The 17276-nt window shown below is 34.2% G+C and overlaps 1 protein-coding gene and 1 long non-coding RNA gene across 4 annotated transcripts; one reads left to right on the top strand and one right to left on the bottom strand.

The window, feature by feature from the left end:
• On the bottom strand, nucleotides 1-13290 carry LOC117124139 (G2 and S phase-expressed protein 1-like). 3 transcript variants are annotated; one of them, XM_033270285.1, is made up of 14 exons: nucleotides 13158-13290; nucleotides 10692-10767; nucleotides 9981-10118; nucleotides 9086-9190; nucleotides 6075-6129; nucleotides 5015-5630; nucleotides 4529-4702; nucleotides 4310-4361; nucleotides 4023-4196; nucleotides 3499-3685; nucleotides 3170-3340; nucleotides 2025-2292; nucleotides 1759-1839; nucleotides 1-1513 (listed from the first exon to the last, which is right to left on the bottom strand). In XM_033270285.1, exons 2-14 carry the CDS (start codon nucleotides 10711-10713, stop codon nucleotides 1460-1462), a joined length of 2097 nt encoding a protein of 698 aa, XP_033126176.1. In that variant the 5' UTR covers nucleotides 10714-10767; nucleotides 13158-13290; the 3' UTR covers nucleotides 1-1459. The 3 variants fall into 3 exon arrangements, with proteins under 3 accessions (XP_033126176.1, XP_033126175.1, XP_033126177.1); XM_033270284.1 differs by having other exon boundaries at nucleotides 3170-3343; nucleotides 13158-13288; XM_033270286.1 differs by lacking the exons at nucleotides 9086-9190; nucleotides 9981-10118; nucleotides 10692-10767; nucleotides 13158-13290 and adding an exon at nucleotides 6625-6724 and having other exon boundaries at nucleotides 3170-3343.
• On the top strand, nucleotides 13288-13874 carry LOC117124140. The gene is made up of 2 exons (XR_004447938.1): nucleotides 13288-13431; nucleotides 13823-13874. It is a non-coding gene; the product is annotated as an uncharacterized LOC117124140 (long non-coding RNA).
• Nucleotides 13875-17276: the final 3402 nt, after the last annotated feature.

Raw genomic sequence — 17276 nt, 5'->3', positions numbered from 1 at the left:
TAAAGTCATATTTAGCATTTTATTGCTTGATACACAGCCAAAAATTATATATTCAATTTAATATAAAGCAAAAAGAAACAAAAGTCTAAAAGTTAAAATAACCCTGAAAATAAATCTACATGTAGCAAATCAAATTCACTATATGAACATCATTCATGTAGGATATCTAGTATTGGTACGCATGTGTTTTGTGCGGTTTCTCAAAGGTAATCTACTAATATAGTAAATAAACTTCTGCATCCGATTTAAAACACACAATTTTTTAGAGCAGAGTCATTTCTTTGCTGCAGGAAAACTAACCAGATGGCTGCCAACAATAACTGAGGCACATAGCAGCATCTAGCATATGACGTATTATTATTTTATTTTACTATTTACATTAACCAAACTAATTTATATCAAAATTTAAAATCTAATGTCATTGCAAGCGAATTAATCGGCTTTCATTTTGATATATTACAGTAAATTTAATCTATCTACTGATGAAAATACAGTACTATGATAAATGTAACTTGATTAGCGAATTTTATCAAAGATCAAACGTTACAATTGCTATTTTTTATGTACATTACATGATTGATATTTGATATATATACGTCTATTACAGAGATTTCATTCTGTCTAAGTTATTGTTCTCTACTTGTAATATCATTATGGTGGTTAATGTACTTCTAAATTGTTCACTTTTTTCAAAGCTTTCAAATGGCTATACATGTGTGGTACCAAATACAACCTTAATTTCTTATAATGTAATAAAATTTGTTATAAACACTTTACAGTTTTAGAGCAATGGAAGAGAACATGTATATTCCAGAGGAAATTAATCAGGAAGGTTCACAAAAAATTGAAAAGCATGACAAAATTACCAATGATTCACATTAAAAAACAATAAAAACAATAATTTGTTCAAACAAGTGTTACTAGAAGAGAATAATTAGAGTTATGAGACCATATGAATTGCCAAAAAATAGAAAAAATTAAGCTGTTTAGCCTGGTGATTAGAATGCTCACCTCCCAGCCCCAGGATATAGGGTTAAAATCACTGCCACGTACTACGGTCGGCCGGCGAACTAAACTCCACTTGCTGTGAGCGCTAGATGACGCAACACTGTCTGCTGATTGTCAGTAGCAATTTGAATGGATCGTCATTACAAACGATCCGTTATGCATGCAGCTTAATCAGCCAACAGCCGCCAGGGGCAGTGATTGCCTGGCTATAGACTATAGCAGAGGCCTAATTTTTTTGCATCTCCTGTTGATTTCTTGTAGCAGTGCTGAGCAATGGCTGGTCATAAATATCAGCCTCAGACATTGCTGTAAACATAATTTCCTATCACTCCACCAATATATGTGGCTTTAGGTGGCAACCACTAGATTAGTGTAAGATGTCTGGAATGATTGAAACTTGAATTAAAATATTTTATATCATTGATCCTGCTAAAACATGTATTGCTACTTCTTAGATGACTATCAGCAGGTTTTCTTTCTCACTGACGGGCAGGTTCATCTTGGGCTGTGAACAAGGACAGACAGATATGTATTATGCACTGAATATAAATAGAAAAATATATCATAAAAATGAGATATTACCATTAATAAGGCAACAAAAATTGCTGTTTTGCCGAACTACAGTAACAACATACACAATCGGTGACAATAACTAATAGTGGTCTCAGAGACTGCCACTGGCCAACGATTGTTAATATTGTTGTATATTACTGTATAAAACTGTAATTTTTGTATGAAAAATAGACTCACTTCAGGAGTATCTGCAAAATTTATCAAGTTTGCCGTTGATGAGGATACAGCTGATGTTTTACTATCATTCAAGTCAATGAGCTAAGAAAAGAAACAAAGTTATTTTTTAAGAATTTATCATCATTTCAATCATTATCATTACAAATACCACCATCATCATCACTAGAAAAATTACTGCAAACCATATTATCATCCCCTCCACCATCAGTATCATCACCACCACACTACTGTCTGCTTTCAACTGCCATTAAAGTTTTTTTACTCACCACAGCAGTTTTAGCTGCTGGACTGGGCTTCTCAATAGTTTTGTCACATTGTAATTGTTGTGGCTTAGCATCATTTGGAGCGATACAGTCCTCTTTGTGAATTCTTTTCTCAGTGAATTTGTCTACAACCTGGGTACATGCAGGTGATGCAGACTGCTCCTGTGTGCTGGCGTACTCTGGTATCTTTGGCATTACTTTAGGAAAAATTGGCGAATCAGATACACTACTGCTAGACATAGAACTCTGGCTGATACGCATTGGAAGAGGACTACGGAAGATTAAGGGATTTGATAACAGAGTAATTACTAATGACAAAAGCAGAATTAGCAAACAATAAAAAAAGATACTTTTATTGACACTGGCAGGAGTAATATTTAGGCTTACATCAATAAACACAAATAAATTGTAATGTTGTTAGTCTATGAGTGAGATACTTAATAATAAGTAATAGATAATGGATAAACTAATCGCCATGTACAAACTGTCTCCGAAAACATAGTCTTTGTTCCATATTTGATGTTAGTTATTATTTCATATCTTGGAGACATATTTGTGAAGGATGCTAAAAACTTCTTAGAAACAATGTATTCTTTCCGATAGATTAAAATCTGGTTTTGTTGCGCTATGACTGCCCACAATACTTTGTGATCTGCTTGTGGGGGCCCAGACCAAGTGCTAAATTTACTAAGCATATGGCATGCCTATTGTAACGCTTGTGTAGCCTGTAGGGTGGTGTGTTTGTGTTGGCAGCTAACAGTTGCAGCGGCACTTGATTGGCCATATAAGTATGTTCTGTACCTGTTTCAGGGGGCTTGTTACTTATAATGAGTCTCCGTCGAGTCATGAAGGGTCCATTGACGTCAGCTCACTGTGGATCCCTTGACCCTGCTGTTTAATTTCGAGTAGATTGTGCAGGTAGCTAGAGAGGTTTTTTCCAGGATGAAGGTGCACCTGACGCTTCTCTTCCCCTAGTTCCCAACATTGTTACTCACGAAATAGACTAAGCATATCTCAGAGTGATGAATTTCATAAGAATATGTTTATGAAGGTCAAATTTTGGATGGCTAGCAAAATTTATATTGAAGATTTGAATGACAATTGTAACAGTTTGCAGGAAACAGAAGCTAATAAATGATGGACCTTACCTTGGCGGTGCAACGTTATTGAATGAAAATACTCGGCTTTTGGTTGATGATTTCATCGGTGTTGGTATACCAGACCGACGACGAGCTGAGCCAGTGGTTGATACCGACGGCTTATGATTAGAAATGGAAGGTGTTGCAGGCGTGGCTTTAAGACTCGATGCTGAGTATGGACTACTGAAATTGAGAAAATAAAAACAAAATTTATTTTGAATTGTTTTCATTCCATTTAAATTTCATTAAAGCAGCACTGGTTTTTATTTAAAACCTTGAATACACTGTAGATTTTTTTTTAATTCTTAGCCCAGACTTAAAAAATTGAGATTAAATACCTTGTGGATCTTGTAATCTGTTTTGGATCTGTTTTTGAGCTTGATGTAATAATTCGTTTAGGAACAACTCTTTTTTCCTGGAATACAGGTGTAGACATCAGAGTACCTCGTGGTGTACCCTTTCTGACCTGGGAGCTCTTAGCTACTGACAGGTTGGATGACGGTGTCTTTCTAGGATCCTTTGCGGCTATAGATTCAAAGAGATTATTTTCATTAGACCAAAAGTTTTACATCATTGAAAAATGTATCACAGAGTGAAATACTTTGGGTTTACAATCAAATGATTGAGCATTGTTCCTGACCACATGTTTGTGTGTCCTTAACAAAGTCACTTTATCAACATTGTCTCTATACTTTTCACGTGGATTATTTAAGTTTGTACATAATAGTTTTGAATAATGGACTGATAACTAGCTGCAGCATTATTGACTGTGAGGGATATGAGATCTGTAGCAATGACCCTTGCAAGCAAATTTCTTTAGGACTACTAAACACTGGTACTTAATGGTTTTTTGCCTGCTTACCTGGCTGCATTTTGCTAACTGGCGTTGTCTTTTTGGTTGATTTTAATGACAATGTGGCTTTCAAAGGCTGCTGTTGTGTTTTAGAGGTAGTTTCTCCTTTTTGACTTCGGTTGACTATAAGTGTCCGCCGTTGGAATGTCCCTGGCTTCATAAGTGTAGGCTTGTTAGATGGACCTTAAATTATATTTTTTTAAATAGTTTTAATATTGCAATGTTGAAATACAACAAGTACAGAATATAAAATATAGGTCGGAAAATGGTGATGGGGGAAAATAACATAATATTACCTTTGTGTCCATTCACAATTTTTGTTGGTGCTGCTAAACCTGATTTCATGAGCTGTGATAGTAAAAAGAAAACAATTTTGTTTTACTTTTTATTATAACACATATTCAAGAGTGAGTATTATATTAAAATGCATTCAATTATTTTGGATATAATATATTTAAACGTCATCAAGTTTACCATTTATGATATTACAAGAACAATCAAAAGTTAAGGCCTACCTTTGAAGGGACTGGCAATGACCGTTTCTTTCCAGGTACAGGTATACTGGAGGTGGATGTTTCACTTATGTCAGAGGTGATACTAGATGTGTCTGAGATGCCATCCTCAGAACATTGGCTGCTACTTTTTCTTACCCTCTTTGGTGGACTTGTCTTCACTGACAATGTGGAGACCTTTGCAAAAATTAAAGCAATCTTAAAATATTTACATAAAATAATAATTTACACATTTTTAATTGAACTCAATTTTTATTCTTTGCTTTTATTCTCATGATTTATAACATACTGTATATTATTGCAAAAACCTCAAAATACTTCAATTTTCTGATTACTAGCGATGTGGAAAATTTACAAAAATAAGCTCAGTTGTTTGTGTGTCTGTGTGTGTTTTTTTAAAGAAAGCATTGATATCTGAGTGATATTTTCAATTACAGTGTTCTGATGGTTATTATGCAGGTTGCTCAGTTCACAGCTGAATTTACTTACATTTGATTTTGAAAGCTCCTGTCTTTTCTTGGCAAAAGACTGTTTGCTTGCAGTTACACTTCCTTTAGGATTCTTAGCCTTCATTGATGGCCGTGGCACACTCTTTTGAACTGCTCCTTTAGCCTTAAAAGCTACAGCACCAGCTGGCTTTAGCCTTGATACACACTCACTAGCCTTAGGTAGCTCGCTGATTGGATTAACATTTTTTGTGATAATGTAAGTCTGACGCCTTGGACTTCTAATATCTTTCTTCTGTTCTCGTTTGAAACACTGCGATTCTGAAATTGCAGTTTTGTTGCTACAGTCAACAGTTGTTTCAGGGGATGAATCGTACAGACTGGTCAGCTTCAGTGATTCAAGTGTTTTACTGATAAATTGTTCTGTTTCTCCTGATGTTTTCTTTTCTTTGACTGGGTCTCCATTTTGCTGGAGATCCATCACAAGTCCAGTTGCTTCTTTAAATAGTTCAGCGTACTGTTCATTGGTTAGCGGACTGAGAGGTTTGAGAGACTTGCTTTCAATGTCTTTCTTAACGCGAACACACTTCTCACGATGATTCACTGGTCCAAAAAACACTTCATCTTCTTCATCATTTGAGTCAACTCTATTGGCACCACTAGGATAAAATAAAATCACATTATGTAATGGAATTACGAAAACTGAAAACAGAAAATGGAGGAAAGATAATGAATGAAAGACAACCAGACAAATTGACAGGAAGGACATTAAAAATGAGCACATTCTTAAATTTGCTGGTAATATTGCACCTGCACAAAAAGGATATTGATGATAATGATGTTTATGATTATGATGATGATGACAATGATGATGACTTTGATAATAGTGATACTGATGATTAAATAGGTGGTGGTGATGATGATGATAATACTTAAGATGATTATGGTAAGTATAATTGTTAATATAAAACCATGTTTAAGTGTGTTGATTTGAAATGCTGATAATTGTCTAACATATATAAAATTACTAAACAAAGAATATTTTACTAATGCCTAAAAGTCAGTATGTATCAAAATAGTGGTAATTGTAGTTGTTTACTTACTTCGGTGATAAAGACAGATCAAAATCAAACTGTTCGTTTTCCACAAGCGGTATATCTACAAACAAACAAAAGTATTTATTTATTGGGCTTCCTTTAAGATCCAGACAATGCTGTAACTAAACTAAAATGTAAAATACTTAAAACAATCTTATATTTTAATCAGAATTGATTACAAACACAAAAAAAATTATATGCCAACACAAATTTTCTTAAATAAATGATTCAGCAGACAAACATTAATAACTACAATCAATATAACATGAATAATTGAAGTGAACATGAATTGAGTTCACATGTCATTATGAATTTATAATATATAGTAACAGACATGCTGAACAAATTGAAAATAAATTGCTCTAAAAAAAAAAAAAAAAACATAAGTGACATGCCTAATGTGGTAAATGCATATTTTCAAACTATTTGATTCACATAGAAAAATAAAATCATATTATTTACTAAATAATTAAGTATTACTAATATCCATATGCAAGATAAATTACATTTTTTGTCTGAATTTGTAGTAACTTATAAAATGAATGAATGTCCTTACGCCAATAATTTTTCAAACAATATTTCTCAGACCGAATGAATCCTATATAAACCACCATTATGCTGCTGTGACGAATGAGATCAGTTTAACTAAGTTCTGAGCACCTAAATGACAAGCTGTATAAATCTTAATGAATACAGATGATGGGATCAGATTTATATACTAACCTTTGGGTGTTTCCCTATACAGGAGCCAATGCAAAATGTATTGTGTGGGTTTTGTTTTGAGTGTAGTCATAATTTGGGCGCTTCTATTGTCTTGGTGACAGCTGGTGGGCCTAATGAATCTATCAGTGCTGGGGTCTGTTATTCAGGTTTGCTTTATTTGACGTCAATGAGGTATAAAGTACATAAGGTCAATCAAGGTCAAGTCCCTCTGAGAGAGTATTATGAGGATATTTTTACCAGAATTACCCATTGTCAGCTGAATTCAAAATTCAAGATTCATTCGGGTGTTTTCAAAATTTGTTTCAGATATTTAATTTATTTATATTTACTTTTATAAAATAATATTTCAAATTTAATAGTAGTTACAATATCTAATTAAGTATTTTAAGGCAGTTTTTATTCTCCTCCCTTAAGATTTTTGTGTTTCTATAATGCAAACCATCTTACTTTTAATTGATGGAATAGCCTTTATCACTAATTAATAGTGGAACTTTTCTTTTTTCTACTTTGTGTAAATCAGATTTTGTTTTACAAAAATGTGTTATCATGCATAATACTGTATAATTGAAGCAGCTGTCTACTTGAGTCATTTTTATTTGATGAGTAACTGCTTCATTTGACGTTAATAAGAACACACACAATACAATGTAAATAAACTGTACTGTGATTGGTTAACTTGAGTATCAATACAGTAACCAACCAATAGGAACACAGTATACAGTAGAACATGAATTGCTATGTCATATGTCATTTATATGATGAATTTGCAATCTTTTTGATGTAATACAACTTATTTGAAATGTATAAAAATAAATGAATCATGTAGTACAATTATTATCTTAGCTTGCGCTATTAATCATGCAATGGTGGCACCATGGAGGGTGAGGAGGAGCAGTGTTTTGCATCATGGGGTGAGGGGAAGGGTGGGGGTGTTATTGGGACATTCTGCTATTGGATTCTCAATATTAAGATTGTTGTCATTGTTACTGGGAAGGTGAGGCTTGTGATCTTGGAAGCATAGGTTCAAATCTAGTTCAAGTTCAATTGCATGTGTCTTTAACTCAAACAATTAAATGTTTCCAAATAGTTCCCAGGAAGCTAGTATAGATGGGTACCTAGCAGGATATTGTGGATTTACAGCTTTGTGAGTAGTATTAGGGATATTCCCTATGGAGCATAGATAGTACCACATTGTACATGACACTGACCAGGTGAAATCCCACAGTAATCAAACACAGTGACTAGCAAAACCATAATCTGTGCAATTTAACTGTAACAGTAGAATGATTGCCACATAATAATAATAATAATAATAATAATAATAATAATAATAGGGATTTTTAAAATGCACATCTAAAACTTTTAATCTCAACACAATCAGTTTAAAATCATTGAAAAGTCTAATGAAAGAACTAACATAAAATATAAAAATTGATAATAAATATTAATAAAAATGTGATTGTGGTTAGATCAAGGTAACCCAGTATAACTTACGCCCACAAGATTAGTATAAATTATATGTGAATAAAAATGTAATATATTACAGTATATGTAAATAAAAATGTGATTGTGGTTAGATCAAGGTAACCCAGTATAACTTACGCCCACAAAATTACTATAAATTATATGTATTATTATTGTCCTGGATGAATTTTTATAAAGCAGTCAGTGTAACGCTTGCGGTTTCAAGCCTCCAACATCAAGGTCAGGGTTTCAAGTCTCTCACTTTGCTTTTAACTTTTCCCTTTTCACAATTTTCTCTCTCAACACTGTAGTACAGTATAAGTGTGTGGGTACCTAGTACTGTACTATAGGATCCAGTATAAAGCTATGAAGTCAAAATCAGAACACTGAGCTCAAAGACAAGAGTCTCTATCACTCTTTTCTTGGCTTTTGGGGCCAGACTGTGCAATGCCTGCTTTGACCAATAGAAGGGAGATGCACACCGAAAGTTTCAAACATCCAACCTCAAGGTCCAGGAAATAACTGCTTTGCCAATTGCTCCCACACCCATGATCTATAACATTTACTGCCTGGCTGAAAGCTATGCATTTTGATTACATGATGTACATATATAATTCAGCTACGAGAATTTTAAATTGTTTCATAACAATATAAGGACCCACAAGGGAGCCGTTCTGTATAGGAGCTGTTCTGTATGGCTACCCTCAAGAAATAAATAAAATAACTAAAATAGGTATTGCTGTATGATGAATACCCTCACGAAATAAATATACTAATAAATAATAATTATAAATAAAATGAAAGTATTAATTTGCCTTATCCATGCATACCTTCACTCCATTTGAAACTTTGATTTCGACTGTTTTCTGATTCTTGATTTGTACATTCTTTTCCTTGCACACTCATATTCACTAAATTTGTTTTCTCATCAGGTTCTGTAATTGAATAACCAACACTGTTTCCCACTTTCAACATACTTTTCTGATAGGTACTGAAGTGTACACTATTTAATATCATTAATCATTATTATTTATTATAAATATTATCATCATCATCATTAATACTCTCAATTAAAAAATTAATATACCATTAAGTTTACCTAGATGGTTCATCTTGCAAGACTTCTTGTTGCTTATAATTGTTATTAGTATTACAATTATTAATTTTTTTTTAACTGATATTTCTCAAATCTCACCATTAGGATTAAGGTCAAAAGGGACATACAGTTAGTAAAGAATTTGTACCAATCTGCCTCTGACTTGTATTTTGATCAGTATATAAATAAATGCAGTTGCCATTTGTATTTTACATACAAATAAAAGATAAAATCTGATATTGATTGTTACATCTGCTGTCCTTTAACACCAAGCTTTAGGCCTATTTATCTTGAATTATATTTTCAGTGACAAGTACACTTGCTGTCCTTTTAAACAAGACATGACTACACTATATTTATACGTAGTTTAGTACTTCCATCCTGTGGTGAGTACACCTGTTTTTACATGAAAGAGAAATGAAAAAATATAAATAAAAAAAGAAATATGTTCTCAGTCAAGAACTTGTACTTTAATATTACTTCCTAAAAGGGATAAGAATGGGGGAAATAGGATGAATACTTACACAGTAAATCTGAGTCAACATCCTAAACTTGGTAGATTATAAAAAGATGGAATTACTATAAATTAAAAACAATTCAAGGAGACTAGACGACATATTAATACATACCAACAAGTGTTTCCAGCTTAGTTTCAGTTGAAGATATCTCACTATTGCCACATTCTTCTGCAGGGTTTGGGATATTTGGTAAACGCTGCTCGATGTTTAATGGTGAACTTAGATCAATCAGAATTCCAACTTGGGTACCTTTTGGGAAGTTTACCAACAGTTAGTTTAAAACTTCTAATAATTATTAATACAAATAATGATAGTAATGATGGTGGTGGTGATGATGATAGTAATGATGGTGGTGGTGATGATGATAGTAATGATGAGGATGGTGATGATAATGTGGATGATGATGATGATGATCTAATAGTAAGAGCACTGATGACGATCATGATAATGGTGTGATATGATAACGAGAAGGATGATGATGATAACGATGATGCTGCATGGTGACAATGATGATGATGATGATGATGATAATGGTAACAACATTGATGAAGATCATCAATACGATACCATAAAACTTTATTGTCACAACGGTATAAAATACAGCTATTGTATGTGATACTAATCATGACAACGATAAGGGCGATGATAATGATGTTGATGTATTGTGACAATAATGATGAAGATAATAAAATGATAATCCACAATTAAAAATAGCATTACAAATTAAAACTAACTGAACATTGTCATCATTCATTCTGAACAATACTTTGTCTCTGAGAACAAAGATGTATTACTCTCAATAGACAATGTACAATTCTTTACCAGTTAGTGTTTCTTGGTTCATATTGGTAGTGATAGGTATGTAGTACTTAGGCCTTCATCAGTTAATCCAGAAGATCTACAAAACAACAATCATCAAGTTTTAAAATTAGTAGAGGTTGCAGGACGTCGTCCACCCTGTGGTGGACGACGAGAGTTGCTGGTACCCGGTTACCGGGTAGCACAGACACGAAGGGACCCTTAGGGGCGAAGAAAGTAATTTAGATCGAGTTCCTAGTCCACATATCAAGCGCCCTGAGCATCTTACATTAGATGGATATGTGCGCTATATAAAACTGTACACTATTATTATTATTATTATCCCAACACTTATGTTTTAAATCAAAAAGATGTTTGAGTGATCATAGTTTTCAACCACCTACTGTATTTATAATTTAGTTAGCCTCTTCTTGAAGATACTTAATGGCCTACTTATTTTGCTGTTACTCGAGTGTTCTTGCAACTAATTCATGTTTATAAGATAGTTATTGGCAGAACCGCTCCATACCTTTCTGATAATTTTCATAGAATTTTAGACTGTATTTTACTTGTGGCAGTCAGTACAAATTTATGTAGGAAACATAGGGAATAACCCATAACTTGTAGCATCATTGTGCTGAATTGTGTATGGGTGTGGTCCGTAACTACCTAGCAACCGTTAAGAGGCGCTTATAGTAGAGCCCTACATGTTCAAATTATTCCACAACGACAGGGGCTGAAATGAACCAGTAACATCAGGGTAACCCCTACTCTTCCGAAAGATGCAATGGGTTCTTTAAAGTGCACGCAAGCCAGATGTATACACTGGACCTCTATGTTAAGTCCATATCCAAGAAGACTTGGTTCTACCAACCAAACTATAGACTACTGTACGACAGTGTTATTTCACGATACCATGTGATACTACTCCGTTGCTATCAGCAACACAAAATGAGTTCAACCGACGCCATTTTCTAATAAATGTGTATTCGATAACTAATATAATGCCAGCTTTTTGTGTTTTTAGTACATTTTGATAGTAAATTATTAGGTTTTAAAATGCATTCCAGAAAGCCTATTCTAAACCATTAAGATTATGAAGTCATTCAGGCATAATGAACGGTAATAAATGTCTAGAGGGCGCCACCTTGTGTTGTAACGGCACGACTGTGGTACTCTATGGAAAAGGAGTGGCTGGAACCAGCGCCGATGTTAAGGCTGTAGTTAGCGGCACCCTTGCTTAACCGCTCAGCCACTCTACTCGCCTAAAGTCCAAGGTATAGGATGAAATACATTCTATTTTATTGCAATTAAAGAATGGAATAAACTTCTGACTACAAGCAAATATATCAAATTCATTCCGATTTAAAATGGAACTAAAGAAATACCTTAAACATAAAGAAGATGATAAGTAATATTGTAATCAATCTTTAAATATTATTGTCACTCAATTTATGATTAATATGTATGTTACTAAACTTCTGATAATGTAATTTAAAAATTTATTCCTTTTCAATTTCATTAGCATTAGATTCCTTATTCTTATCCCTATTTTTGTTTTATTTTTGGCCTTCATAATTTACAAGGGACTACATCGTTGGAGATACTGTAAGTTGTTCAGCTTGTTTTATTTTAAATGACTTTTAATGTGTTACAGTATTCCTGGCATACCGTATTTGATTTATATTTATTTTTTCATAGTTCCCATATTTAAACTTATGTTTGCTTCTTTACCATACTGTACACGTCAAGGCTCACGCATTCGGTGTGAGACTCACGCATTCAAGGTCTGTCTTATGCTCTCATGCTTAAGGACCAAAATCTCACGCATAACTGTAATAATAATATTGCCTATAATAAAAAATATACTGTATGTGTATTTTCAAGCTCTCTCTATTTTCGAATGTGGATGGCAGATGCATTCTCAAGAAAAAATGTGTGATTGTAACATACAGTACAACTAAAAAGTACCAAAGAATGCATTTCCTGGTATCTAGGGAAAACATTCTGGGCGGGGGAGGGGAATTCCCCGGACACACACCCCCCAACACTTTTTGGGAGAGGTTTAGGTCTATTACTATAGAACGAAAGTCTCACGCGGCATGATACTCCTACAAATTACATACATATGTAGTTCTAGCTAGGCTAGACGTCATAGCCCCTAGGCTTACCTACGCGTAGTGAAGTCTATATTTATGTTCACAGCCAGGACAACATGACCAGGCCACTAACTAGGCGCCTCTCCCTCGACATCACTAGAGCTGTATGAGGGGCTAGGCCTAGCCTCTAGTATACTAGTAGGCTAGTACTTCCTAGGCCTAGCCTAGGCCTAAAAAGGCAGGTTCGGAATCTTCGCATGATTTTTACATTCTATCACTACTAGGCCTAAACTACAGAATTTTATTACATGTAACTGCTTATAGATTCATTGATTAGGCCTACATTTTAAAATTATAATAATTTGATTATTGTAAAAAACATTTAACCTACGGGATTATGATCGTTTTCCAGGTTTGGTTGATCGAGGCTCCAGTTTAAAACGTCGCGGTGTGTGTTGCTGGATGTGCTTTTCAAATCTGATTGGTAGATTCTTGCCTCTTTTAGGGCAAAGGTTAAGGTTAAATACCTCTAACAACAAACAAACAAAATGTCGGAAGTTGATTTTGTCGGAGATATTCTTCACTATGGTTTAATATTTGGTGCAATATTTCAAATTATAGCCATTGCTGCGATTTTTGTGTTACCTAATCAAGGATCGGATAAGGTAAGATGAACGTAACGTATAACCTGGGCTCAAGTGAGGGTAACGTATAGAGTTATTTATTGAGGAAGCGTGTACGACAGGAACAGGCCCTGCCTAAAATTTAACTTCACAACGCCCACGCGCTCAGCCTCAGCTCTCTGTTAAACTGCCTCTTCCAGGTTGCATCACGTAGGCCTAGGCCTACACTAGCTCTCTCTATATTTAAATATGTTTTATATTATATATATCGTAGGAAGTATTGATTGTACGCAAATGTCAAACTTTGTTATTGAATTTTATTAAATTTGTCTGGTGGTAGAAGTGTACTGTATGTACAGTATGTTTACTGTTATTTTTTTTTTATTAATTAGGCCTAGGACTATTATAATTTATTTGAATATGTTCTTTCTAGAATTCGGCTGTAGGAGGCCTATTGGAAGAAGATGTAAACACAATAAATTCTTCAAAATCGCAAGCTGATAGTCAGAATAGGAAACAAAAACATGAAAAGAAGAAAAAACGATGATGATGGTGATAAAGTCTATGTTATAATGTGTTTGTATGTACAAGTACAATCAAATTTGTTCTGTATTAATTACTTACTTTAGTTATTGAATTAACTATTTCTCTATGATCAAAATATTACATGTTTTGCTTTAACGTTAAATGAAGATAGTTTTTTCAGTGTAAAAGTAGCGAGCAGGATAAAATTCCAAACTTTATGACAAGAACTTTTCTTTAAGGCCACGGGAATGAAAGTTATAGGTTTGCGTCCACCGCCCGCTTGCCTAAAAAGCTACCGCACGAAAATTTTCATTATTTTGAAAAAAATATACTTCGTTTTAAAAAATGGACTTTCTAAGTTGTAAACAGACAGAAAAATTATCTATTCATCACTGATCACTCGTCGCGAACACCGAGTGAAGGCAGGCCTGGCCACATCGCACCATGATCGCTGATCACTGCTGAGGTCATTTACAGGTCAAATCGATCTTTCTGACCAATAGGAAATCTCATATGTTTAAAGAGGTCTTAAATGTAGAAAAGGATCTGTTTTATAGGCTAGTGTACATTTTATGACTGTAAGCATTGTTTCCTGGGAATAAATGTAAAATTACCAATGCCGCGGCTTGTGGACAGCATTTATAAAAAAATAATGAAAAATGAAAAAATGCCTCATGTGTTTTCAAAATTTTTCGGACGCAAACCTACAACTTTCATTCTCGTGGCCTAAAGTTTTGCAGTGTATGTCCACTCCATCCAGTGTATCTCTATCCCTCTTCCCTGATCTTATGGTTACATTTTTAAATCGTTTTAAATAAATAAATGAAGTTAAATGAGAACAGTTTTGGGTTTTTGTTTTGGTAAAATCTTTCCCAATGTATTGTGTATAAAGTTTTTTTTAAATACAGATTTCATAATATAAGGAAATATGGTGTTAAATAAGATGTTGTTTATGGTATAGCAAATAATCATTTGTAATACAATAATTACAATAGGCCTACCTGGTAAAAATTGCATGTATTCATTGAATAATACTGTAATATGAATTTATGAAATATTAGAATCTTCAATCATTTATTCTTTGCAGGTTTTAGCTTTTTGACGTCATCAGAAGATTAGCCTTGATTTTAGTGATGTCTTCCACTGGAAGGGAAGTTGAAGCATCAACTCATGTGGTGCTTATGTTTTCTATTTTACTCTGCCTCATCAGATGATCACAAGATACCACAAGACATAATGCTGAGTCATGCCATACTCTTACCATACGGTACCATTCAGTCCGAATTGAAAAGAAGAAAAACAAATTGTCTTGTACTGTATAAATCTGTAAATACATTCTATTATATGAAATCTCCATGCTTTATTATTCCCAAATAAAAATTATAGATTTTGTATTAAAATAGTAAGTACAGTATAAGCAATGTCTACTTTAACAGTCAGTACCAGGGAAGATTCCATGTTTAGCCAGACAGGATGGGTGATGGGGGAGAGGTTTGGGACTGTATTTTGCAATGAGTGTGGGAAAGGGTGTAATAAAGCACAGGTACTTTAATTGGTCTGAATAATCCAAACATAGGAACCACATCCCAGGTTCATTCATTCAACAGCATATAACAGTGCCACACTCATGGCGTTACTTGACTTTCTTTCTATTCTTAGGAAAGCAGCTTATGACATTTCTTGGCTTCTGTAATTTTTTATTATTAAATTGTCCTTTAAAGCACATGGGATGTGGCATGTTCCTGACTCTGTTCTGACTGTTCAGTTGTTAAGTTTAATCAAAGATACTAAAAATACAAGATAGAGCACTCGCATAGCAAAAATGAGGCAGAAATTGGTCCAGACATACGCGGCACCCTTCTCTTTTTATAGTGCAAGTTTTCTATACTTGGTCCAGACGTATAGGGTGCCTTTCTGTTGCTAAGCATATCCAGATGCACACGGCACCCTTTTTTTTTCTCATTAATAGAGGAAACCGTTATCACTAATCAGAGTCCGGTCATACGATTCTGCGCTTTGGTGTCTGTCATTTTATTGTTTTGATTTATTTATGCCTACTTGTTGTATCTTAATGAATAATAGCAATGATTTCTACCTCCGCAAAAAGAGGTTATGTATTCACATTTGTGTAACGCTGGCATAAGTTTTTTAGATCCAGACATACGCGGCGCCCCATTGTTTGTATTCCCACCATGCATTTCGGTGGAACAGTTTTTTTCTGTGGAGAACTTTATCTTGTGTTTCTAGTATCTTTGGTTTAATTGACACTCTGGAGAGGTCTGCCGACATCATATGTCTCAAGTACATAGAGCATTTACACAGGTGTATAGGATTATGTTAATTTAATGTAATTGGAATATTTTGTTTCCTTAGAAAGAGGAGAGTGAATTATGTCACAAGACAAAGTATGGAAAGGTAATACACGTTTAGCTGGGCACTCAATGCCCCTGACGGTTGTCGGCCGACGCGATTCCATAAAGAACGCAAAGTGACGACGCGCGCACAACGGATCGCTTTTAATAACGATCCGTTCGGATGAATTAGGAGACGGTGTCGTGTCGTCGAGTGCTCACACTGAGCACAGTTAGATTCGTTGCGTGACGATCGTACGACGCAGTGAGGCTTTAACTAATAGGTTTCTGCAGCTAATATTTGTAACATTACTGCTTACAGTATTAGCTTGATTAATTCTTATACTGTAGATTAGTTCATGCTAAAAAGGGAAAAAATGTAAATTTTTTACTACTGAAAATAAATATTTTATGTCATCTCCAAGTTTGTTATGTACATTCAATTTGTAGTCAATTTTGTATCCGAAAATTACTTGTAGTATTACTGTACTGTATTTATTGTTGTTGCTGGTGCAAGTTGCGGTGGTTGTTTATTGTAATCTCATTACGTGCAGTTTGAGTAATGCTTATGTGATAGAGCCACTGAACATGGTGTCTGTCCTGGATATTAGTGCCTTACAAATAGCTGTTAATTGATGGATTGATTGATCGATTAGAGATTTAAAAAGCAGCATTTATTAAATGACTGAGGTTCAATGCTGTGAATTTTATTGCTGAAAATGTGTATTCAGCATTATGCAACAGCATTTCGAGAATGGATGCAACAGAAAATGATCTATTATATGATTTCTGGATTTTTTTTATTTTATTAAATTTTTTTTTTTGTGGCTGTGGTGAGAACAGAAAGCCAAAATTGATTAGACGGCCAGAATTTGCGTCAAGGTCTTAATGCAAGGTTTTCAATTGGCATCGTGTTTTGCTCCTGGAGTGTTGAAAAGAAATAACCATTAGACCACTTCTTGAAATTAATTTCTACCATTACCACGCCCATATTGCATTAGAAATAGATCT

The sequence above is a fragment of the Anneissia japonica genome, unplaced genomic scaffold, assembly GCF_011630105.1.
Source record: "Anneissia japonica isolate Jap-2015-1 unplaced genomic scaffold, ASM1163010v1 scaffold3019_len273136_cov204, whole genome shotgun sequence".
Taxonomy (NCBI): Eukaryota; Metazoa; Echinodermata; class Crinoidea; order Comatulida; family Comatulidae; genus Anneissia; species Anneissia japonica.
The sequence above is the reverse complement of the archived record's forward strand: the minus strand, read 5'-3'. Positions and strand labels throughout refer to the sequence as shown.

Bases quoted from the DNA above. Each gene is read 5' to 3' on its own strand.
- LOC117124139 (XM_033270284.1), bottom strand. From the start codon at position 10,713: ATGAACCAAGAAACACTAACTG. The intron at 10,119-10,691 runs GTAAAGAATTGT...ACTTCCCAAAAG, and splicing joins GAACCAAGAAACACTAACTG to GTACCCAAGTTGGAATTCTG. The intron at 2,293-3,169 runs GTAAGGTCCATC...AATCTTCCGTAG, and splicing joins AATAACGTTGCACCGCCAAG to TCCTCTTCCAATGCGTATCA.